We start from the raw sequence: 24,898 nt of genomic DNA on the forward strand, positions 1-24,898 counted from the left end.
CACAAGTGAAATAATTTGCTCCACCTGTGGATCTTTTAAAATGTATCAGTGAGTAATGAGTGGACCTGTGCACCTGCTTGGTGATCTGGAAAACATGAGTTGTGTGGGGTCCTGAGGACCGAGTTTGAGAACCACTGCCCTAGAGTCCAGGGGTTTACTTATTAATACTTGTAATTAGCATAGTAGCAATTCTTAATATTTCTGGCAAATCTCCATTCACCTCTCCCATGGTGGTACTCAGGCATACTAAAGATAACTTAATAATAATAACAACAACAGTACTAGCATCATTACCCTCCTGCCTAGTACATAAAGCATTGCTGTTCACTAACCATAGGCAGGCAGTGCTGTGACTGCTCTGCGTCTGAGTTTGTGTTCCTCCTAGTGATACATATGTGATTATTTTGAGGTCAAACCACCTATATATGTAACCTTACTTTTACATGAACAAAACATCTGGTATCGTGATCTCTGCAAGGTCATTTAATCAAATAAATTTTTCTGCATTTTATCGAAGTGGGTGAAGTGGGATTGTGGTATGGCAATGGTGCTATAAGGGAAGTGCTGTGTAACAGTGGTTAGTATTGCTGCCTGACAGAGCTGGGTCCTAAGTGGCTATCCATGTGGAAGTCTCTTTACTCTCATTGTTTTGGTATTGGATCCTCTAGGTTAGATGGATTCCACCTGGGGTTGAAAAACATACTGACAAGATAATTGACCCTTGAATTATTTGGTGAGTTTGTGTACTTGCAGGGAAATTGGGAGTTGTATCTAAAGGGGTCCATACATCATCAATCAATTGGGGCAATTCCCTATTTTGCAGATGATTTTGTAAAAATATCTGTAACGTATGAGGTTCACCAATTGGCGATTCGACCAAAACGTGATCGTAATCATTAAATTAGGTTGTCCAATATGTTGGATTTCACCGACCAATTGGGGCTGTAGATTGCTAGTGTATGGTACTGATCAGCAAATCTGCTGACTGTTACTAGTAAAATTATGAGCCTTTCAAAATTGGCAGATCTGTTATTTGCTGAAAATGATCTGCAAATCACGCAAAACTATCTGTAATGTATGTGTGAGATTGGTAGATTGGAGAATTGTGAAATTAGGGGGGAAAAAAATCAGAATCATTGAATTGTTTTTTCTGATTACTGATGTATGGACCCCATGACCTTCAAAAGAGGAACAATCAGCTACTAGCTATCATGAACCAACTGCATTCAATAAAAGAATAGCTAAAAGCTGATTAATTACTATGGGCAACTTCTGCACCTGTTCTCTTTTTCAGGTTTGATACATCTCCCCCTCAGACTGTAAGCACAGTTTGGGACAATAACTGATTAAACGTTCACCTACTACACAGCACTGAAGAATAAACTGATACTATATAAATAAAATATAATGATGATAATGTCCCGTTGGAAAAAATTACAGTACTGTTTTTTTTCTTTTCCTCCTCTTGTAGACTCTACCCATTGCATGGGTTAAAATCTGCCAAGCGTTAAGAAAAAGTATGCATAATATATTCTTTTTACTCCACTGTAAATTATCTCAACAGCCAGCAGCTCCCTTTCTGCACATAGAATTTCCTTTATTATGAAAGATATTAGTAAAAGGGGGAACAGACATTCTCTTTCATGTTCCATATCAAACTCTTTTTAATAGGCCGTGATTGAATCAGACTGCAGCCTGTGAGGCAGGGAAACATTGAAAGCGTACTGTATTTTGCATGTTAAAGAACTTTGTTGAAAACAGCGATACGACGTCAGCAGCCAGGCAGCTTGCCTGAGCATTTATTAGATCCGACCGCCTGTCCTATTCAACAAGGGCTCTTACCTGACTCACAGGCGAATGTTTTAGAAGTGTCATCAGTGAAAAATACACCCACTGCATGTTTCTTGGTAGTCTTGGGAAGTCTGAGGATGTTTTTCACATTATTGAGTTCTGTGACCTATGCCAAAGAAAAATAGGTATTTTATCTCTTGTTATTGATTAACATTGTACAGGAATGTATTAGATTAGAAGGTTATACAGCCAGTGACTTTAAAGGCACATTATACGTGTACATATTATTATATGTCTAAGTAATGTTTTACTGCATATACTGTTGAGGCTTCCTATGTACTGTATACACATTTTCATAACATCTATTTGCAAAAATAAACCTGAACTCTATATAAATAACAATAGCCGGGTCTCTCCACAATCATGTTTTCACCATTCTTGCATCAGGACAGCAGCATAGATGCAAACAGGACAATGATTCACCACATATGTTTGCATCTATGCTGCTGTCCTGATGACGGTTCCTGAGAGTACTGAAACGTCGACTACTATGACGATTTTTCTGTGAGTTTTCAATATAGATGTAATTTTATCTTTCAACTACCTGGTGAGTGCCCTTTTTTCTGTTTTATATTTCTGGATTACCCTTTGGGATTCATGAGGAGCACCACTGCAATTTCTACATGGATTAAGCTTTGAGTGTGGACTTTGACTTTCTTTATATATATCATATATATATATATATATTATCAACCTCCATTATCTATCAGAGCCAAAATCACTCCCACTGACATCACTAGTGATGTCAGTGGGCCGGCTTCTGACGGTAGGCATTCCCTTGGGAACGCCCCCGTCTGGGAGGCACGCCCCCGGCAGGCCCACCAAAGGGGGCGTGCTGTCAATCAACATCGACAGCACGCCCCCTTTGATCAGACACAACGAGCGAAGAAAAGTCCTTTGCTCGTCGCGTCTGGCGCATGCGCACGACGGAGCTCCCTCCGTCGTGCGCATGCGCAGTGCACACCATCGACCCACTTGCGAGCGGACAGCCGCTTGCGAGTGGGTCTGAATGAGGCCCTTAGTCTATGATCAGAGTTGGGATGAGGTTGTTTTAGTCTTATATTCAATTGAAATCCTAGCTCAGCAGGAGGACCCGGCTGTCCGGGAATGGTGTAAATAAGGGAAGGGGTAAGCGAGACAGGGTGGTCTGAGTACTAGTGTATAATATCAAACACACACACACACATATATATATATATATATATATTATATATATATATATATATATATATATGTAACAAGATAATATGAAGGTATAATTCATAGCTTAATAACTGGCAGTGTACATCTTTACCTATTGTATCTCTCCCACACTTTCAGCCCTACACAGAACAAACACACAGCCGCTAGCGGCAGCTGTGTATTTGTTACAGCAGCCAATGAGAGTCACACAGACTCTCATTGGCTGCTGCACGGAGGGAGCCGGCTGGAGCTCACTCATGAGCTCCGTCTTCCAGCTCCCTCCTCGTCGCGTGGCAGCAGAGCGGACGGCGGCTGAAGCGGGGATAATGGTATGTTGGGTTTTTTTTTTATGTGTGTATGGGGGCCTGCTAATATAGGGGCCTACTACAGGGGGGGCATACTACAGGGGGCCTGCAACTGGGGGGGCATACTACTGGGGCCTGCTAATGGGGGGCATACTACTGTGGGGGCCTGCTAATGGGGGGCCTACTACTGGGAGGGTATACTACTGGGGGGCATACTACTGGGGGCCTGCTTAGGGGGGCATATTACTGTGGGCCAGCTAATGGGGGGCATACTACTGGGGGGGCATACTACTGGGGGCCTGCTTATGCTAGCATACTACTGGGGGGCGGGGCCTGCTTATGGGGGCATACTACTGGGGGGGCATACTACTGGGGGCCAGCTAATGGGGGGAATACTGCTGGGGGCATACTACTGGGGGGGCATACTACTGGGGGCCTGCTTATGGGGGCATACTACTGTGGGGGCATACTACTAGGGGCCAGCTAATGGGGGGCATACTACTGAGGGGCATACTATTGGAGGCATACTACTGGGGGCCTGCTAATGGGGGGGCATACTACTGGGGGGGCATACTACTGGGGGCCTGCTAATGGGGGGCATACTACTGGGGGGGCATACTACTGGGGGGCATACTACTACTGGGGGCACTGCATAGGGGGCCCTACTACTGAGGGGACTGCATAGGGGGCACCACTACTGGGGGCATTGTGTAAGGGATACCACTGCTGGGAGAATTGTGTAAGGGACACCACTGCTGGGGGCATTGTGTAAGGGACACCACTGCTGGGGGCATTGTGTAAGGGACACTATTGCAACCTTTGGCCAATAATGGTGAAAACAATATTATAGGCTGTGAGGTGGTCTAAATTGACTGGAAATTAATGTTATTGAGGTTAATAATACTCTAGGAAGAAAAAAAGACCAATTTATGTGATTTTAGCTTTTTTGGTAAATTTTTGTAAAAAAATCCAAATCCAAAGCCAGTCACCGCAGTTTGGCAAATCCAAATCCAAAGCCGGACGACGAATTAGAACCAAATCCAAATCCGGCAAAAATGTTCCAGCGCACATCCCTAATGCCTACACACCTGTCAAATTTGAAGCAAATCTCAGATAGTAGGTACAGAGAATGGGGCTGCTATGGGGCCCAGGTGGCCTTTGAGCAGGGCATCTGCGGCCTCTGGCCCAGTCGTCTCTGCCTCCATCTCTTTTCATTAACTGATTTATTAGTGAATCATTGCCTTCTTATATACCATGTTGTTTCAGAAACATTTAGGATTAGATAGACAATATAATATTTTTAAATATGTATTTTTTGTTTATAATGCTTACTATATGCTAATTACAATTTATATAATCCTGCATGTCAGCTAAGTAGGTAGATATAAGGTAATTTGCAATCAAAATTTGCCCAGGGTGGGGGGGCTTTGAAAATGTTGCTATTGGGCACCCATAGGTCTTGCTTGCGATCCCAGTAAACATCTTACAGTACAAAGAGCATATCAATCATCACCACCAGCTTGGTTATCACCATAAAGTACATAGATAATTCCATTAAATTGAGCATCCTAGTGACAATACAGCACAAACAGCTACCACCATACAGCAAAGACTATATCCCATCATCACCATACAGCATCCCAGTGACTGCCATAATGTACAGACAGGCAGCTTATTCATCAAAGGGGACAGGACAAGTGGTGGAATTTCAGCTGGGGGGCAGAGACATTTGCACAGTACACAGTAAGTGCAGACTGTGTTATGTAGCCAATTTGAATTACTGCACATAGGGAAGTTACACCACTGGGCAATGTAAAAATATTTTTTACAGTATATACAAAATAAAAACACAAAACAGTACACTGGGAATTAATGGTGAAGCTATGGCCAATCCACCCTTGCCCTCAGCAGTGAGTGTACAGGGCCTAACCCTAGTGTAGTTACCCCCTCAGCAGTGAGTGTTCAGGGGCTGGCCCCAGTATAGGTGTCCCCTCAGCAGTGAGTGCCCATGGGGCCGTCCCCAGCTACACTAACAACAAGAGTCACAACTTGTTCACATGTTTGCAGACACTACATGAGTTGCATTACCAGGTGTAGAGGGCACCCAGCTCCAGAGCCTCAAAGTTTGACCAGGTCCTGTAAGGGCAGAGAGGGGAACATGTAAACCGCCAGCCTATACCCTACCATAGTTCCAGTCTGTCTGGCTATGTACAGTGGCATACTTCCAGGGGCCTGTAATACAATGCAATGAAAGATGCTGCAGCCCTCACAGACAACCAGCAGCGCCCCAGACAGCAGCCCCCCAGGTGCATGCACACTCTGTAATTCATCCAGTGGCAGGCATTGCTTGGTGTCCACTGCTGGCTAACTCATGCCCAGTGATGAAAGTGAAGATGATCTCCGGGAGTCTGCAGGCATGGGAGCAGAAGTGACTGGTGACCTCTGCCACAGCGACTGGGAGGGGCAGCAGCCGCCAATCCCAGCATCCACAGAATAGATCGATAGGCAGTCAGTGTATATGTGTGCTGTCTGTGCTGCTCACTTCACATCCCTACTTTCCAGCACCTGACGCCAATAGTGGGTAACCAAGGGAGGGTGAGTAGTGGATCAGGATGGGGTGGAGTGATCTCTGAAGCACAGCTATAAGTGGCTGGTCCCTGGGGAAGGGTCAGCCACCATGAACAAATCGTGTTGGTTTCAGACATTACTTTGCCAGGACCAACTCTCATTGGGTAGGTTGGGTCACATATTTAAAAAAAAAATTAATAATCAGAAAAATAAATTGTTTACAGTGGCCCTAAAACTGTAGGACCCACCAGGAAAACTCCCTGTGAGGTCTATGGCCAATCCGCCCATGCAAGCATGTGTGACTGGTATACAGGTCAAACCCTTGAGTAAACATTTCTAAGGCATTGCTTCTAGTGGCTTTTCACATGCACCTAAGACCATATTGCAGTACAGATACCATGCATTGGGGTAGATGGTGACTCTGAAGAACCAAAAGCGTTGGATGTATTTGGCAAAATGAATAAAATACTGTAATCACACTGAAGAAAGGTTTGTTAGAGTGACAACCATGATGATTTTTAAGAGATACGAGAAAAAAAACCAATCCTACAATATATTTTTAATGCAACTAAAAAACAGGAAAACTAAATAAAAACATTAGCTTTTAATGGGGTCATTTATAAACCACACTCATTGCGCAGAGCTAAACACTTTGACTTGGCACCCTTGATAATCCAAACAGTGCATATACTGAAGCACACCTACTCTCCTCTTGGGAGACACTTCCAAATTCTAGCGCTGCATTGAGGTGGGCAGAGAGGTGGTAAAATGTGGACAGGCGCTGTTACACGCAGTAGCTGTTAGTAACTGATGTATTATGAACGGGAATGCGATTGCTGGTTACAAGTATCAGGGATATGGTGATTCAGATGTGCAGCAAAGCCAAAGGTTATTGCACAGTAGATAATGCCAGAGTAGAATAGCAGACAAGGAAAATCCAGAAGACATAGTCAATGGGCAAGACCAGGGTCAGATTCACATGAGGCAATACACAAGCAGTAGACAGGGAGAAATCCAAGGGACGTGGTCAACGCAGAATCAATGGTCTAGTAACAGGAATGCATACCAGAATGCAGCCAGACAACACAAGTACATTACGTCTTCAAATAATAATGCACTGTAGTTTAGGGCAGGTTTCTTTAAATAGGATAAGATGACAATTAGCCAATAACAGACAGAACACAGCATCATGGTAGACATTGCTGCTGTTTTTGAGTAAGTGCCATTTGCAGCAGGCATACTTTGCAAAAATGTAGTCGTCAAACCAAAGTCCAATGTATATTTCCTTTGACATTACCTCGTCAGTAAAACTGGTTGTACCAGAGCACCTACTACATACTTTGCAAGGAACGGCCTTACTTTACCCAACTCCTTTCATTAGCCATGGCAAACACTGAGATTGTGCTATGTACATTATCACAGAAATTTACCAAAGAGAATATTGCGCGAAGGACCTGATTCAGACCCGCTCGCTAGGATGCGTTCGCTTGTAGCTGGCCGATTTTCGCAATCTGTGCGTACGCGAACCAGTGAGTTTGCTTGCTGCGCATTGACTGCTCAGCAGAGTGAGTAACAGGAGAAGCCGTTTGTGGCTGGTGACAGGGGCTGGCTGCTAGAAACAGGGGAGTGGACATGCGAACGCAGGCGTGCCTGAGCGTCTCAACTCTGTTACAGAGGCGTGCATAATTAACAGGCAGCGTCACTGTGCACGTCACCTGGTTGTATTTCACACTGAAGTGATTGCAGTGATTGCTGCAGGGTATAGTCAACCTCAAGCGCTGCGATCGCTTCCGATGATATCCGATGGTTGCATACACTTCCCGAGGATGACGCGTGCAAGTGGGCGTCTTAAAACAGGCTGGTGGGCTTCTGCATACATTGAGCGATCGCACGCCAGGACATAGTCAGCGTGCTTATGCTTTGCCATGCGATTGCCTGCCTTGCCGTCACTTAGCCGAATTTGCATACACTGGGTGCGAGCGTACACGCTTCTAGTTAGTGGGTCTGAATGAGCTCCTAAGTTTGAACTAGTTTGCACTAGGGGTGAGCGGGTTCGGATTTCTGAAATCCGAACCCCCCCGAGCCCCCCCGATCCGAGTCCGATCCGAATCAGGCTCGACTTTTCCCGCCTGACTCGGATCTGAAATCGAGGCAAAACGTCATCATCCCGCCTTCCGAGTCTCGCGGGTTTTGGATCCTATATAAGGTACCCACGTCGGCGCCATTTTCTCACTCGGCTGTGGACAGTGAAGAGGGAGGGTGGGAGTTAGGGCTGTGTAGTGTAGTGTAGTGTAGTGCTGCTGTTGTCCACTACTTCAAAGTCCATAGGGGCTGGCTGTGTTGTGCTGTGCTGCTGTTGTTAATAGGGGCTGTGTCCACTACTTCAAAGTCCATAGGGGCTGGCTGGACTGTGTTGTGCAGTCAGTTCTCCATAGGGGCTGTGTCCACTCCAAAGTCCTGTGCAGTGTCCCAGTCCTAAAGAGGTGCTGTAGTGTTGTCCAGGGGGTGCTCTGTCCATCAGGGGTGCTCCCCCCAAGTGCTAAAAAAATAATATATTTTCTGTGTTTGTGAATTGTGTGCGCAGTAGCCGCACGTGCATCAACAAAGTAGTGCCAAGCGTGCGCCTGTGTCATAAGTAAAGGGCCGGCTGGCTTGACCGTTAAGGGTGCTGTAACCCCCGAAAGTACACTCCAGTCCAAACCAAAAAAAAAATTATTTTCTGTGTTTGTGAATTGTGTGCGCAGTAGCCGCACGTGCATCAACAAAGTAGTGCCAAGCGTGCGCCTGTGTCATAAGTAAAGGGCCGGCTGGCTTGACCGTTAAGGGTGCTGTAACCCCCGAAAGTACACTCCAGTCCAAACCAAAAAAAAAATTATTTTCTGTGTTTGTGAATTGTGTGCACTGTGGCTGCACGTGCATCAACAAAGGAGCAGCGCCAAGCGTGCGCCTGTGTCCCATAAGTAAAGAGCCGGCTGGCTCATTTCTTAAAGGGTGGTGTAACCCACAAAGTGCACTACTCTCCAGCAAAAATAAAATAATATTTTCTGTGTTTGTGTGCGCTTTAGCCGCACGTATATATATCAATATAACATAAATGGAGGACCAAACTTTCTCCGATAAAAATAAAATAGGGAAAGATCAAGAACCACTTCCTCCTAGTGCTGTTGCTGCTGCTGGGAGTTGTTCATCATCCCAGAGAGGAAGTAGGAACATCACTACTTTTACTAAACAATTGACCCTCCAACAGTCCCTAGCGATGAGGATGAAGTACGACAGCAGTCATCCTGAAGCAAAACGTATAACTGAGGCCTTGACTGCTATGTTGGTGTTAGACGTGCGTCCGGTATCCGACATTAGTGCAGTGGGATTTAGACAATTGATGGAGGTAGTGTGTCCTCGGTTCTAAATCCCGTCTAGATTCCACCTGCATCCTCAAAGCAGCAGCGACAAGCGTGCGTCTGTCTGTTAAAGGGTGGTGACACCCTCAAAGTGTGCTACACAAACAATTAAAATATTGTTCTTTTTTTTTCTGTCTTTGTGAATTGTGTGGGCTGTAGCCGCACCTGCATCCTTAAAGCAGCAGCGACAAGCGTGCGTCTGTCTGTTAAAGGGTGGTGACACCCTCAAAGTGTGCTACACAAACAATTAAAATATTGTTCTTTTTTTTTCTGTCTTTGTGAATTGTGTGGGCTGTAGCCGCACCTGCATCCTTAAAGCAGCAGCGACAAGCGTGCGTCTGTCTGTTAAAGGGTGGTGACACCCTCAAAGTGTGCTACACAAACAATTAAAATATTGTTCTTTTTTTTTTGGTCTTTGTGAAATGTGTGGGCTGTAGCCGCACCTGCATCCTTAAAGCAGCAGCAACAAGCGTGCGTCTGTCTGTTAAAGGGTGGTGTAACTCTCAAAGTGCTCCAAAAAATAAAAAACTATTTTTTTAATGTGTTTGTGACTTGTGTGCGATGTAGCCGCACCTGCATCCTTAAAGCAGCAGCGACAAGCGTGCGTCTGTCTGTTAAAGGGTGGTGACACCCTCAAAGTGTGCTACACAAACAATAAAAATATTCTTCTTTTTTCTGTCTATGTGAATTGTGTGGGCTGTAGCCGCACCTGCATCCTTAAAGCAGCAGCGACAAGCGTGCGTCTGTCTGTTAAAGGGTGGTGACACCCTCAAAGTGTTCTACACAAACAATTAAAATATTGTTCTTTTTTTTTCGGTCTTTGTGAAATGTGTGGGCTGTAGCCGCACCTGCATCCTTAAAGCAGCAGCGACAAGCGTGCGTCTGTCTGTTAAAGGGTGGTGTAACTCTCAAAATGTTCCAAAAAATAAAAAACTATTTTTTAATGTGTTTGTGACTTGTGTGCGATGTAGCCACACTTGCATCCTCAAAGCAGCAGCGACAAGCGTGCGTCTGTCTGTTAAAGGGTGGTGACACCCTCAAAGTGTGCTACACAAACAATTAAAATATTGTTCTTTTTTTTTCTGTCTATGTGAATTGTGTGGGCTGTAGCCGCACCTGCATCCTTAAAGCAGCAGCGACAAGCGTGCGTCTGTCTGTTAAAGGGTGGTGACACCTCAAAGTGTTCTACACAAACAATTAAAATATTGTTCTGTTTTTTTTGGTCTTTGTGAAATGTGTGGGCTGTAGCCGCACCTGCATCCTTAAAGCAGCAGCGACAAGCGTGCGTCTGTCTGTTAAAGGGTGGTGACACCTCAAAGTGTTCTACACAAACAATTAAAATATTCTTCTTCTTTTTTCTGTCTTTGTGAATTGTGTGGGCTGTAGCCGCACTTGCATCCTCAAAGCAGCAGCGACAAGCGTGCGTCTGTCTGTTAAAGGGTGGTGTAACCCTCAAAGTGTGCTCCACAAACAATAAAAATATTCTTTTTTTTTTCTGTCTTTGTGAATTGTGTGGGCTGTAGCCGCACTTGAATCCTCAAAGCAGCAGCGACAAGCGTGCGTCTGTCTGTTAAAGGATTACATCGGTGACAGCATCCAAGTAGGCATGTCAGACAGTCCGTACCTGTACTGGCAGGAAAAAGAAGCAATTTGGAGGTCCCTGTACAAACTGGCTCTATTTTACCTGAGTTGCCCCCCCTCCAGTGTGTACTCCGAAAGAGTGTTTAGTGCAGCCGGGAACCTTGTCAGCGAAAGGCGTAGGAGGTTGCTTCCACAAAATGTGGAGAAGATGATGTTCATAAAATGAATTATCAACTCTTCCAGGGAGACCAGCCTCCAGAACGTACAGAGGGACCTGTGGTTCCAGCAGGGACGAATTAATACTCTGTGAGGATGAGGATGTACACACAGAAGAGGGTGAGGAATCGGTGGATGAGGAGGATGAGGATGACATCTTGCCTCCGTAGAGCCAGTTTGTGCAGGGACAGATAAATTGCCAGCTTGTTTTGTGGGGGCCCAAACGAACCAATCATTTCAGCCACAGTTGTGTGGCAGACCCTGGCGCTGAAATGATTGGTTTGTTAAAGTGTGCATGTCCTGTTTATACAACATAAGGGTGGGTGGGAGGGCCCAAGGACAATTCCATCTTGCACCTCTTTTTTTTCTTTGCATTATGTACAGTTTGGGGCCTAGTTTTTCAATGCCATCCTGTCTGCCACTGCAGTTTCACGCCTAGATGGGTCACGTGTTTGTGCCGCCCACTTGTGTCGCTTAGCATAGTCATCCAGCTACCTCGGTGCAACCTTTTGGACATAAAAACACTATTGTGAGGTGTGAGGTATTCAGAATAGACTGGAAATGAGTGGAAATTAAGGTTATTGAGGTTAATAATAGCATAGGAGCAGAAAAACCTACAAATTCTGTGATTTTAGCTGTTTTTATGCTTTTTTTCAAAAAAATACAGATCCAAAACACAAAACCCAGAACCCAAAACACGCAAGGGTGGTTTTGGCAAAACCAATCCAGATCCAAAACACGAAGAAAGATCCAGATCCAAAACCAAAACACAAAACACGAAAAGTGGCCGGTGCACACCCCTAGTTTGCACTTTATAAATTATCCCCATTGTCTAACTTGAAATAGACACCTAAAATCTCATTACTGATTGGTAGTTGTGGTCTGGTGTAAATGCAATAATTATGCCACTGTGTGTATGTATTGTTTGCAGTTTGCAAAGTTACAAACTCACATTTTATCAAAATGTAATAAAAATGTAGAAAAGGAAATGTGTAGTATTATATGCATAGAATATCAGTGTATATACTTCATAATGTAGATTTCTATAAAGAGGTAATACCTGTAGTGACATTATTGTAATGCCTGGATTCTGGAAGAGCTGATCCTGGTCATGCTGTTCCTAATACCACTTTCTGACATACGACCCGGGAATTACCCGGGTTTTTCTTCTCTGCAAAATCCCGGGTTTTTGGTCGAGATCCCCTTTCACACTACACCTGAGACCCAGTTTTGTCATTTTAAAGTGGACGCTTTGCTGGCACACAATAATGAGGTCATGAAAAGGTGGGGGCTTGCTATACAGGGACTGGGTAGGGCTCCCATAATGCATTTCGGTATTCATGGCTGACAAGCACCTGTGTAGCATGGAGAGCTTGTTTTGTCTAGTGGATTTGCTGTACTACATAAATATCAATTCAATGCTGCAAGTCACAAAAAAGAGTGGCAAGACACTTGTTGATTCAAAATAAAGTTTTATTCTAATAAACTTCTCTTTTAAAGTTCAAAAACATGTATTAAAGCCTTACTTCCATATTTGGCCCATAGGAAAGAATGACACAAAATACAACACAAGCAATAGTTCTACATAATGCACTTATATTTCTGTGCAAAATTGTCGCCATATTTTGGGATGGCCTTTGATCAAGTAGCTCATAATTAATAATGAGCGTATACATTTAACACAAAATACTTTTTATTTTTTAACTAATGAGGCATTAGACACCCCAGAAAAATACAAAAAACTTAAGTGCACATTTACTCCTGAGCACAGTGTCCTCCATAGTTATGTATGGATTTTTATATAAGTAGCTCATATTATGAGTAGAAAAAGATAACACAAAATACTTTTTAATATTTAACAATTGAGGCATTAGACACCCCACACAAATACAACAGTGTGAATATACTTCTGTGCGCAATACTCTCCTATTTATGTATAGACTTTGATATACTTTGCTTATATTAGGAGCAGTTACTTCACCAAATGACACACCAAAATCTGTGTATATTATACTTAAAATCTATTAATAAAATGTAGAAAAATAACCATGTGTAACATATGTTGTATGTATAGTAAACATCACAAGATTTCTGTGCATACTACACTTAATTATTTCTGTATACTGTAAACTCTGGACTATTGGTAGGAGTAAGTTCTTGAGAAGTAGCACTAGTAGACAAAGAATCTACAAATAGTTGCCCTTTGTTTACATTATTAAATGTACTCTGAAAATGTTGATGGAAACTCTGTTTTTTGCGCATGCTACGATGTAGGCCCAAACGAGGTGAGAGACTTTGATTTTTGCATGTTCTGGGATGTAGGCCCAAACGAGGTGGGAGACTTTTATTGTTGTGCATACTGGGATGTAGGACCAAACAAGGTGGGAGACTTTTATTGTTGCGCATACTGGGAAGTAGGCCCAACCGAGGTGGGAGACTTTTATTGTTGCGCATACTGGGATGTAGGCCTAACCGAGGTGGGAGACTTTTATTGTTGCGCATACTGGGATGTAGGCCCAAACGAGGTGGGAGACATTGATTGTTGCACATACTGGGATGTAGGCCCAAACGAGGTGGGAGACATTGATTGTTGCACATACTGGGATGTAGGGCCAAACGAAGTGGGAGACTGAGCTTGCTGTGCATACTGGGATGTAGGCCCAAATGAGTTTGGACGGTGCACTTGTTGGGGTGGTGGGTGGCACCTGTGTTGGTATGGAGTGGATTTCGCTCAATAGTCACAGTTATCACAACTGACCCTTTCTTGCATAGCTACCATTTGCGTTAGTAAATTGTTCTGCAATTCTCGCTCATTGACCATGAATCGCTGCAGTCTGGCATCCCCTGGAGCCTGCCGTTCCGAATCCAGCTCACGTAGTTGTTCACACAGGATATTACTCATGGTTTTTGTAGCGGCCTCTATTTTGTTTTTTGTTGGAACTGTGAAAACTGGAAACAAAAGAGAGAAAACATTAGGCATCACAAAGATAAATATAATGATTGAAAATTGGGCAAAAACAAAAGCAGCACAATCAACACCTCTGTGCATGCGGTGACCTTCCTCTACCACAAGCTGAACACTGCAACAGTTACAGTTTCATTCTAGCACTCTGCACCTAATCAGTAACAAGACAACTCTTGTTAAATATTGAGTACCATTAAAGTCGCATTTATATGTGAAAAAGAGTCACATTATTTACCGATGTCTAGCTCCATTTTATAAACAAAACCTACTATAAATAGCAAATGACATACGCTGCAATACATAGAGGTAATTGAGGTGAACTTACTGTTACTCCATAGGGTGGGCTTGTCTCCCTGGGTCTATGGCTGGGACTCTGAACCTTGGCTCTGCAACGGTGCTATCACATCTGTGGCAGTGCTTGGTTCCATGATCATGTTGGTAAATGAGTCGTCATCAGGTTCATCATAAAATACTGCAGGATCTGCGATGATGCCGGGCTCTGCTGGCTGCACTCAGGAGATGAAGGCGTGTCTATCATTGTTGCAGACAGTGTGCCAGCATCATTTGATGAAGATAGGGCAATGGGCTTGCATAGTGCCGAATGCCCAAAAACGGGTCTGCACAAATCATATAATGGCCACTCCATCCTTCCCACACCACTGCAATTGTGATTGTGGTCATGGACCTTTGTATATTGTTTTTTCAGAGACTTTAGTTTATTAAGAAGGTGCTGCTGTGTCTTCACTATACCCCTGCTGTACAGGATATTTGCAATGTTGCCACAGATCATGGCATCCTTAACAGTGCCTGTAATTTGTGCTTTTATTTCCTCCTCTCCCCTCACATGTAACAGCTCCAGGACCTTCTCCTCATTCCAATGAGACATGATCTGATACCACCAATGGCACGCCTCTCTTCTGGCCACTCTGCCCTTTGTCATTGCTACTCCACTATCATGTGTCCACTCTGCCCTCTGTCAGTGCCACTCCACAATCGTTTGTGCCCACTCTGCCCTGTCGGTGCCACTCCACAATTGCATGTGCCCACTCTACCCTCTGGCAGTGCCACTCCACAATCGCGTGTGCCCACTCTGCCCTCGGTCACTGCCACTCCACAATCGCATGTCTGTCTTCAACATGTGCAGCATCTCTCTCCCTCTCCTTTTCTGGATGCCGCTGATGATTTCATCATCATGCAGCAGGCAGCCGTAGCCGGCCAATCACAAGCTGCTAGGTGAAGCCCGGGAGTAAAGTCTCGGGTTGCACCATTCAGAGTATAGCAGGGTTGTCTTCCCAGTACTTAAGTCCCAGAAAATACCCTGGTCAATTATAGGGGTGGCTACCCGGAAATGTACTCTTGGGTAGGTGCCTTTCAGACATACATGAAACCCAGGAATTTTGTCCGAGGCAGGCCAAAATCCCGGGAATCTCAGTATGTCTGAAAGGGGTATTAGCTACATTGGAGAGAATACAATTTAAAATATTATTATTTTGTATTAATTCAAAGGAAAATTACATTGTTTATCCCCAAAACACTGATATTAGAATATTGAACGATGTCACTGATATTAGAGTATTGAACAATGTCACTGTGTAATTTGTCAAGGTTATCCGAAACGCATTGAAAGCTGTCACACTAGTGCTATTGATCCCCCAACTCCTGGCATTGACATCACCCAGCCACTTCCGGTTCTATGTATTGAGTGGAACTCAGGGGCTTTAGCCGATAGCAGGAAGAAGGACCCACTGGTTGAAGAAGAAACCACAGAGGACAGGAGGGGGGAGCATCACATTAAGGATAGGGATAGTTAGGCTCAAGACTGCATCACCTTTTCCCACATATACCCATTTGCCATTTACCCAGGCTCAATCATTCTTAAAATAACTTAAACATTGTTTCAATATAAGGTAATTTCTGTTGCAATCAAGCGTAACATTTTAACTCTTAAAGGTTTTATATGGTTTTCTTGTCACATCATATATTACATACACATTTTAGCGCTCGTCTTTTTGTTACAATAATTACTTTATAACCTTCACTAAAGCTGCTGCACATACCCTAGAACAGGTCTTCAGTTCCTTTTTCCATTTAACAAGATTGAAGGTCACAGTCTATATTTATTTAAGTCCTACAGTAGGTCCTGTGATAACCACACAAGATCAAACATTTGAATTACAAAATGAAAGTCTGCACTACAAAATTTTATAAAAACATGAAATTGTTCATTTATTTGTTATGACTATTTAAAATGACAAAAAAAACAACATAAAAAGACTAAGAGATATTAATGGCAAGCTGAATACTTAAATCAATGATGGCATATGAAATGGGTGGTTTGTACTGTATATATACAAATTGTTGAGGCAAAAACATACAAAATAGGTTAACGTGCTTGTGAAAAAGGAAGCGATTGAGGATGAAAGTGTCTTTTTGTTTTGTTCTCTTTTTCAGACACATTTGTCTTCTCACATAATAAAATTTCATAGTCTTCTCTTCTGGCCACCAGCCAACACTCTTATTGCTATCTCCCTTCATATCTCTCTCTTTGCCCCCTCCTTCTATATATCTGTAATTGCCACTACCATAACACTCTTATTGCCCCTCCAACTTTTTCACTGCCCTTCATATCTCTATCTTTTCCCCCTCAATAGCTCATATATTGTCCCTTAGGCAAACACAGGTGAGCAGGGTTCCCATTTGCCCAGAAGCCCCCACCAGTCAGTGGTGGAAATCAGAGCCGGCCCTAACCAATTTGGTGCCCTAGGCAAGATTTTGTCTGGTGCCCCCAGCAGAAAATCCCAGGTTCTCCCCCACAGCACCCCCCTCAGCACACCGCTGTAACTAAAGAGAAAAGGGACAGGTTTTAGGGGAAAGTTCATTATACCCCCACCTCAGAAGGCATTCTACAGGACAAATTCTCCCCTAACAGCACTCCTCTTCCCTCATTGCGCAGCACCCCTCACCCATCACAGCACCTGTCACCTAGCACAGTACCCTGATAGCACAGCACCGCTCACCCAGCACAGATTACAGCACAGCACCCATCACCCCTCACCAAGTACAGAACCCCTCTCCCAGCACCATCACAGATTACAGCACAGAAACCCTCGCCCAGCACAGCACCCCTCACAGAACACATTACAGTACAGCACCTCTTGCCCAGCACAGATTACAGCACAGCTCCCATCACCCCTCACCCAGCACAGCACCCCTTGCCCAGCACGGCACACCTCACAGCACAGATTACAGTACTGCACCCATCATCCCTCACCCAGTACAGAACTCCTCACCCAGCACAGCACCTATCAGCCAGCACAGCACTCCTCACCCAGCACGGCACAGTCAGCACTCATCATTCACAGCACAGGCATACCCCCACACCCCACATATGTCCTTATCTCCCCCTTCACATAGCAGTGTCATCAGACCCCACTCCCCATATGTATCTGTCTCCCATTCCACCCATAGCAGTAAATATCATCAGCTCCCTGGTCCCCTACTCCCCAAATGTCTTTGTCTCCACCTCCCATAGCAGTGTCATCAGCCCCCACTCCCCATATGTGTCTGCCTCCCCTCATCATCCAGCTCTTACCTTTATGCTGTGTGGTGGGGCAGGGTCTAGCAGCAGCTCCGCGGGTGTTGCCTGGCTTCTCCTCTGCACAGATAGATCCCCTTCCGTCTTCCTCTGCACTCTGCAGCAGCTGCCAGCCAGCAAAAGTGAAAGTAAACACTTCCTGCCGTGTGAGAAGTGTTCTGCTGCTGCAGCCTCCTGACTGGCTTGGGTTGCCAACCGAGCCAGCTCAGAGAAAAGTTTCTACATCTGGCCCTAGGCTTGGGATGCCCCTAGGCATTTACCTATTATGCCTAGGGCCGGCCCTGGTGGAAATCACGACCATGATAGGAGTAGTATATAATATGATTTTACAAGATCTATGGTTACAACATGCAACATAATGGGAGGAACTGAGCTGCAGTGCATGTCCAGTGGCAGCATATCTTCCTATCATGGGGAGATGTACAGTATCAAAACTTCTAAAGAGTGGAGAACTGGAGAAGTTTCCCATAGCAACCAATCAGCTTCTAGCTGTCATTTATCAAGTACATTCTATAAAATGATAGGTAGAAGTTGATTAATTGCTATGGGCAACTTCTCTAATTGTCCATTTCTCCACTCTTTAGAAGCTATGATACATATCCCCACTAGTCTGCTCTGTGGGTTGATCTGAGAGCTTAACATGAGGCGAGAGAATTTGTGCTTAGAAAGCTCAGGGGGTGATGTACCAAATCTTGGAGATAGATAAAATGGAGAGAGATAAAGTACTAACCAATCAGCTTCTGTCATTTTACAGGCTGTGTTTGAAAAATGACAGGTGCTGATTGGTCTGTCACTTTATCTTTCTCTACTTTATCTCTTCCAGAGCTTTGATAAATCTCTCCCTCAGTTCTGTCTCCTACTGGTGATTTATTTATGCAGTCTATATTTATTATGGAATGTTTAAACTTTTCCTGTTGACTTAGAGTTTGTAATTTATATTAGATAGGTATGTTTGATAGAGAAAGTTTGTTATTTAGTCTCTCTCCCCTACAGCTTATACTATAGACCAGGGATGGGGAACCTCGAATCATTTGGCCTGGCCCTATGAGCTTTTTTCTGCTAGCCTCATCTGGCCAGCAGGGTGCCTAGAATGGCACACTGCAACTAGAATCTATGCAGCAGTGCTGCCTGGATCGTCCTTAGGACACTTAAGATGGTCACACCGCTGCCCTTCAGCTCCCCGGAGTATCCACAGGATGCTCCGTGCATTGCTGTAATCACCGGGGATTGTGGCCACGCTCCCGTGCGACATGACCTGGATTGGGCGTGGCCTGCACTGGGCCCGCAAATAATGTTATATATATCAAAATGGCCCTCGGCAGAAAAAAGGTGCCCCACCCCTGCTATAGACCATCTATAGTGTTAATTATTAATAATATACTATATTGCTATGGGCAACATCTCCACTTCTAAAAACTCTCACTTTAGTAAAAATATCCCTAAGTCTCAACATGGTAAAACCTCTTATAATGTTAATATCAGTATTCTTAGTGCTTATAGTGTGCACCTGCATTTTCTTGTTTCTGCACCCCCAAAATTCATCACCTGGGGCACAAGCTCCCCCAGTCTTCCCTTGCATTGCTCTTGTCATCCAATGACAATTGGTTTGCAGTCTGGCACTGAATCCTCAATAATAAAAAACAGGTTTTAACTAGGGGTGTGCACTGGCCACTTTTCGTGTTTTGTGTTTTGGTTTTGGATCTGGATCTTTCTTCGTGTTTTGGATCTGGATTGGTTTTGCCAAAACCACCCTTCCGTGTTTTGGGTTCTGGGTTTTGGATCTGTATTTTTTTGAAAAAAAGCATAAAAACAGCTTAAATCACAGAATTTGTGGGTTTTTCTGCTCCTATGCAATTATTAACCTCAATAACCTTAATTTCCACTCATTTCCAGTCTATTCTGAACACCTCACACCTCACAATATTGTTTTTATGGCCAAAGGATTGCACCGAGGTAGCTGGATGACTATGCTAAGCGACACGAGTGGGCGGCACAAACAAGTGGCCCATCTAGGAGTGACACTGCAGTGGCAGACAGGATGGCAGTTTGAAAAACTAGGCCTCAAAAAGTACATACTGCAAAGAAAAAAAAGAGGTGCAAGATGGAATTGTCCTTGGGCCCTCCCACCCACCCTTATGTTGTATAAACAGGACATGCACACTTTAACAAACCAATCATTTCAGCGCCAGGGTCAGCCACACGACTGTGGCTGAAATGATTGGTTCGTTTGGGCCCCCACAAAACAAGCTGGCAATTAATGTGTCCCTGCACAAACTGGCTCTACGGAGGCAAGATGTCGTCCTCATCCTCCTCATCCACCGATTCCTTGGATAAAACAGGAAAAAGGGATTTAGGTGTCCCTGGACTGCTTACGGTCTTAGCCAAAGTTTCTGAACTTGACAGTAACTTTTTATGAACGCGCTGCAGGTGCCGTATAAGGGAGGATGTTCCTAGGTGGTTAACGTCCCTACCCCTACTTATTTCACCTTTACATATGGTACATATGGCAAGACAGTTGTTGTCCGGATTTGGATAGAAATATTGCCAGACCAAAGAGGTGGAATGTTTGGTCTTCTGCCCAGGCGTGACCGTGATGGGCTTTTTCATCCCACGGACAACAACTGTCTCCCCCGGAGCCTGATTTAAACAAACCACATCACCATCAGAATCCTCCTCGCCAACTTCCTCTTCAGTGCCAGCTACACCAGTATCCTCATCCTGTTGTACTTCAACAGTGACATCTTCAATTTGCATATCAGCAAGTGGACTGTGGGTGCTCCTTTCAGCACTTGCAGGGGGCGTGCAAATGGTGGAAAGAGCCACCTCTTCCCGTCCAGTGTTGGGAAGGTCAGGCATCGCAACTGCCACCACACTTGGACTCTCCTTGGGGATTTGTGATATCTTCTTAGAACGCACAGTTCTTCGCTGTGCTTTTGCCAGCTTAACTCGTTTGATTTTTTTAGCGGGAGGAGGGCTTCCATCGTCATGTGAAGCTGAACCACTAGTCATGAACATAGTGAAAGATCTTAGCCGTTCCTTGCCACTCCGTGTCGTAAATGGCATATTGGCAAGTTTACGTTTCTCTTCAGATGATTTAAATATTTTTTTCAAGGTCATTTTCCTGAACTTTGTCATTTGGGATTGTATGTGCCCTCTACTATGACATTGGGCATCGGCCTTGGCAGACGACGTTGATGGCATGTTATCGTCTATGTCATGACTAGTGGCAGCAGCTTCAGCACTAGGAGGAAGTGGTTCTTGATCTTTCTCTATTTTATTTTTATCGGAGAAAGTTTGGTCCTCCATTTATGTTATATCGATTTGATATATACGTGCGGCTAAGGCGCACACAAACACAGAAAATATTTTTTTATTTTTGCTGGAGAGTAGTGCACTTTGTGGGTTACACCACCCTTTAAGAAATGAGCCAGCCAGCTCTTTACTTATGGGACACAGGCGCACGCTTGGCGCTGCTACTTTGTTGATGCACGTGTGGCTACTGCGCACACAATTCACAAACACAGAAATTTTTTTTTTTATTTGGTTTGGAGTGTACTTTGGGGGTTACAGCACCCTTTAACGGTCAAGCCAGCCGGCCCTTTACTTATGACACAGGCGCATGCTTGGCACTACTTTGTTGACGTACGTGCGGCTACCGCGCACACAATTCACAAACACAGAAAATATTTTTTTATTTGGTTTGGACTGGAGTGTACTTTGGGGGTTACAGCACCCTTTAACGGTCAAGCCAGCCGGCCCTTTACTTATGACACAGGCGCACGCTTGGCACTACTTTGTTGATGCACGTGCGGCTACTGCGCACACAATTCACAAACAGAAAATATTTTGTTATTTGGTTTAGAGTGTACTTTGGGGGTTACAGCACCCTTTTAACGGTCAAGCCAGCCGGCCCTTTACTTATGACACAGGCGCACGCTTGGCACTACTTTGTTGATGCACGTGCGGCTACTGCGCACACAATTCACAAACACAGAAAAAATATTTTGTTATTTGGTTTGGAGTGTACTTTGGGTTGTACAGCACCCTTTAACGGTCAAGCCAGCTGGCCCTTTACTTATGACACAGGCGCACGCTTGGCACTACTTTGTTGATGCACGTGCGGCTACTGCGCACACAATTCACAAACACAGAAAAAATATTTTGTTATTTGGTTTGGAGTGTACTTTGGGTTGTACAGCACCCTTTAACGGTCAAGCCAGCCGGCCCTTTACTTATGACACAGGCGCACGCTTGGCACTACTTTGTTGATGCACGTGCGGCTACTGCGCACACAATTCACAAACACAGAAAATAATTTTTTTTTTGGTTTGGACTGGAGTGTACTTTCGGGGGTTACAGCACCCTTAACGGTCAAGCCAGCCGGCCCTTTACTTATGACACAGGCGCACGCTTGGCACTACTTTGTTGATGCACGTGCGGCTACTGCGCACACAATTCACAAACACAGAAAATATATTATTTTTTTAGCACTTGGGGGGAGCACCCCTGATGGACAGAGCACCCCCTGGACAACACTACAGCACCCCTTTAGGACTGGGACACTGCACAGGACTTTGGAGTGGACACAGCCCCTATGGAGAACTGACTGCACAACACAGTCCAGCCAGCCCCTATGGACTTTGAAGTAGTGGACACAGCCCCTATTAACAACAGCAGCACAGCACAACACAGCCAGCCCCTATGGACTTTGAAGTAGTGGACAACAGCAGCACTACACTACACTACACTACACAGCCCTAACTCCCACCCTCCCTCTTCACTGTCCACAGCCGAGTGAGAAAATGGCGCCGACGCGGGTACCTTATATAGGATCCAAAACCCGCGAGACTCGGAAGGCGGGATGATGACGTTTTGCCTCGATTTCAGATCCGAGTCAGGCGGGAAAAGTCGAGCCTGATTCGGATCGGACTCGGATCGGGGGGGCTCGGGGGGGTTTGGATTTCAGAAATCCGAACCCGCTCACCCCTAGTTTTAACCATACTGCAAAGGACAGTTTTAAACAACTGGTGGGGCATTTTTATTCACTAGTGGGATACTTCTCCATCAGTCACTACCTTAAAATATACCCTGCTCAAAATAATTTAGAAAGACTCAAGACACTGCTATTTTTATGGTTTTTCTTGCCCAGATCCTGTATGGAAATGTTTAGAATGTGCCCCAATAGGCTCCAGGAACATCTGTACATATTGCGGGAAGGGCACATTCTAGCAACATTTTAAAGCCACTCGTTTGAACATTGTTTTATGATGCTTGAACCAGAATAAAATATCAGATTGAATATTTGATGAAACACTACCAGTGAACAAATGGCAGATATTAATAAGCTGAATGAAGCACAGGATATTTGCCAATTTCTAGTTACAAAGTCCGGTGGGGATCCTGCTATCTTCATCTTAAACACTTTAACACTTACTCTCCCTATTTACAGAAGACCGTCTACATTTTTTTTCTGCTCTCCCATTCAGTTACATGCAAGCCTGGGTCAGTAAGAGCACTTTGCATCCCAGTCTGAAAGGTAAAATTGTCAGGCAAACAAGAGCACGATAATAGGAGACATGAACAATGTTCAGAAAACATTAGTGCCTCTTTTATATATTCATCTTTTATGTTCTTGTCCTACATGCAGACTGAATGATTCACATGCCGTTAACAAAGACCTGAATTAATAGTCTCTACTGTGTACAAGGAACGCTTCTCCATTCCAATTAATGATATGTCCAGATGTACAGCACCTCCACCAGCCACTAACCCTGGCTCATGTCACGAAAACACATATTGATTGGCGCCTGGGAAATGTACAACTAGCTTAATTATAGAAATAAGGAACTTACGGCAGCAGAGAACAGCATGACCCCATCCACTGCTATGAAACCCATTAACACTTTCACTGACCATTTTTTTCCCACCAATAGTCATGGGTGACTTTTTCATGGTAATGTATCAATGATTGTTCCAGGTTTATCTGTCTGTGTTTGCTTATTTTCATATTATTATTAGTATTATTTTCATATTGCTTTCATGTACTTTATTAATGGAAAGGGCACAAAGTTACTGGCAGAGTGCAGCTCTTGCACACTATAGCAATGTGGAAGCGGTGACTGAATTCAGAAAATTATTCAGGGAGGTAATAAAAAGGCTTTAACCACTTTAATGCTGAGTCAAATATTTTATTAAAAGATAGTGACCATACTTATGGTGCAAACAGAATCTAGCGCTAACCACTGTGCACAGCTCCTGGGGTTGTGACGTAAAAGGGGCAATTGAATTAATGGCAATGGGCGCAAAATGCTGCAGAACACCTCATAGACACCAACATCACACATATTCCTTCTTACACCGTAGAGGTGCGAGGTATATCAATTCCCTGTGATGCGTGCAGTCGCACATCACCAATAATTGATTTGCCTTCTAATATATTATACTTACAAAATGTGCAGTTTCCAATCTTTAACACACTCTCCTGTAGAGATGCTCAAATTGGTTTTGAAGTGATGCCCAAACTGTTTTTGAGCTTTACATATTAAAAATTTGCAATAAATTTTTTAGCCAGTTACATTTATTAACAGCTTACATGGCTGCTCCATAGAGCTTTTCTGCATAAAGTGATGCAATTTTATTGATTAAATAAATTACTATATCAGTGTGGGCCTCTTACTCCTGTAGTGCTAAGGACAAGTGAGTCTTGTCCTGCACAAATACCTCTAAAGTGCTAAAGATAACTCCCACTCACTCTTAGCATACATGAGGTGCAAGTAATTTAAAAATGACTCACTCTTACTCCAGAACTTCCTGTTGGTTGTATGTGGCGTGCAATAGGATCATAGAGCTCTCCAACACTCATCCTTTGAACTACAGAAATATTTGAAGAGCCAGAGGATGGGAAAGAGGTTGCTAAAAGTTCCATTCTGGTACCTACGGACTCAAGGACACCTTAATTTCAAAGAAGGTATCCCCACTTTAAAGAGATGTCAGGCCTTTTTGAAAGTTTTTGTCTGGTGATCATGTACATTATGATCACCAGATAATAACACCCTAGACTAGAAAAAAAATATTTATGAAGTCCAGGAATGAAGGAAGATGACACAGCTCTCTCCCATCCAGGCTCATGGCCATCCATTCAAGTAATATGCCACCGTAGAAGTTATTTGTTGTTGGTGATCATGAGACAATAACACCTAGCTCTACAGAAAGCATTAGGAAATCCAAAGATGGATAT

The 24,898-nt window shown here is 44.1% G+C and overlaps 1 protein-coding gene and 1 pseudogene across 1 annotated transcript in view; both read right to left on the reverse strand.

The window, feature by feature from the left end:
• Positions 1 to 24,898, reverse strand: part of DOK5 (docking protein 5) — a 244,682-nt gene that overhangs the window by 41,429 nt on the left and 178,355 nt on the right. Inside the window, exon 3 of the mRNA XM_088458026.1 lies at positions 1,843 to 1,957. Coding sequence (XP_088314152.1) covers positions 1,843 to 1,957 — 115 coding nt within the window. The remainder of the gene's footprint in view (positions 1 to 1,842; positions 1,958 to 24,898) is intronic.
• LOC148474874 (uncharacterized) lies at positions 13,208 to 14,949 on the reverse strand (annotated as a pseudogene).

The sequence above is a fragment of the Taudactylus pleione genome, unplaced genomic scaffold (assembly GCF_031769625.1).
Source record: "Taudactylus pleione unplaced genomic scaffold, aTauple2 ptg000803l, whole genome shotgun sequence".
NCBI lineage: Eukaryota > Metazoa > Chordata > Amphibia > Anura > Myobatrachidae > Taudactylus > Taudactylus pleione.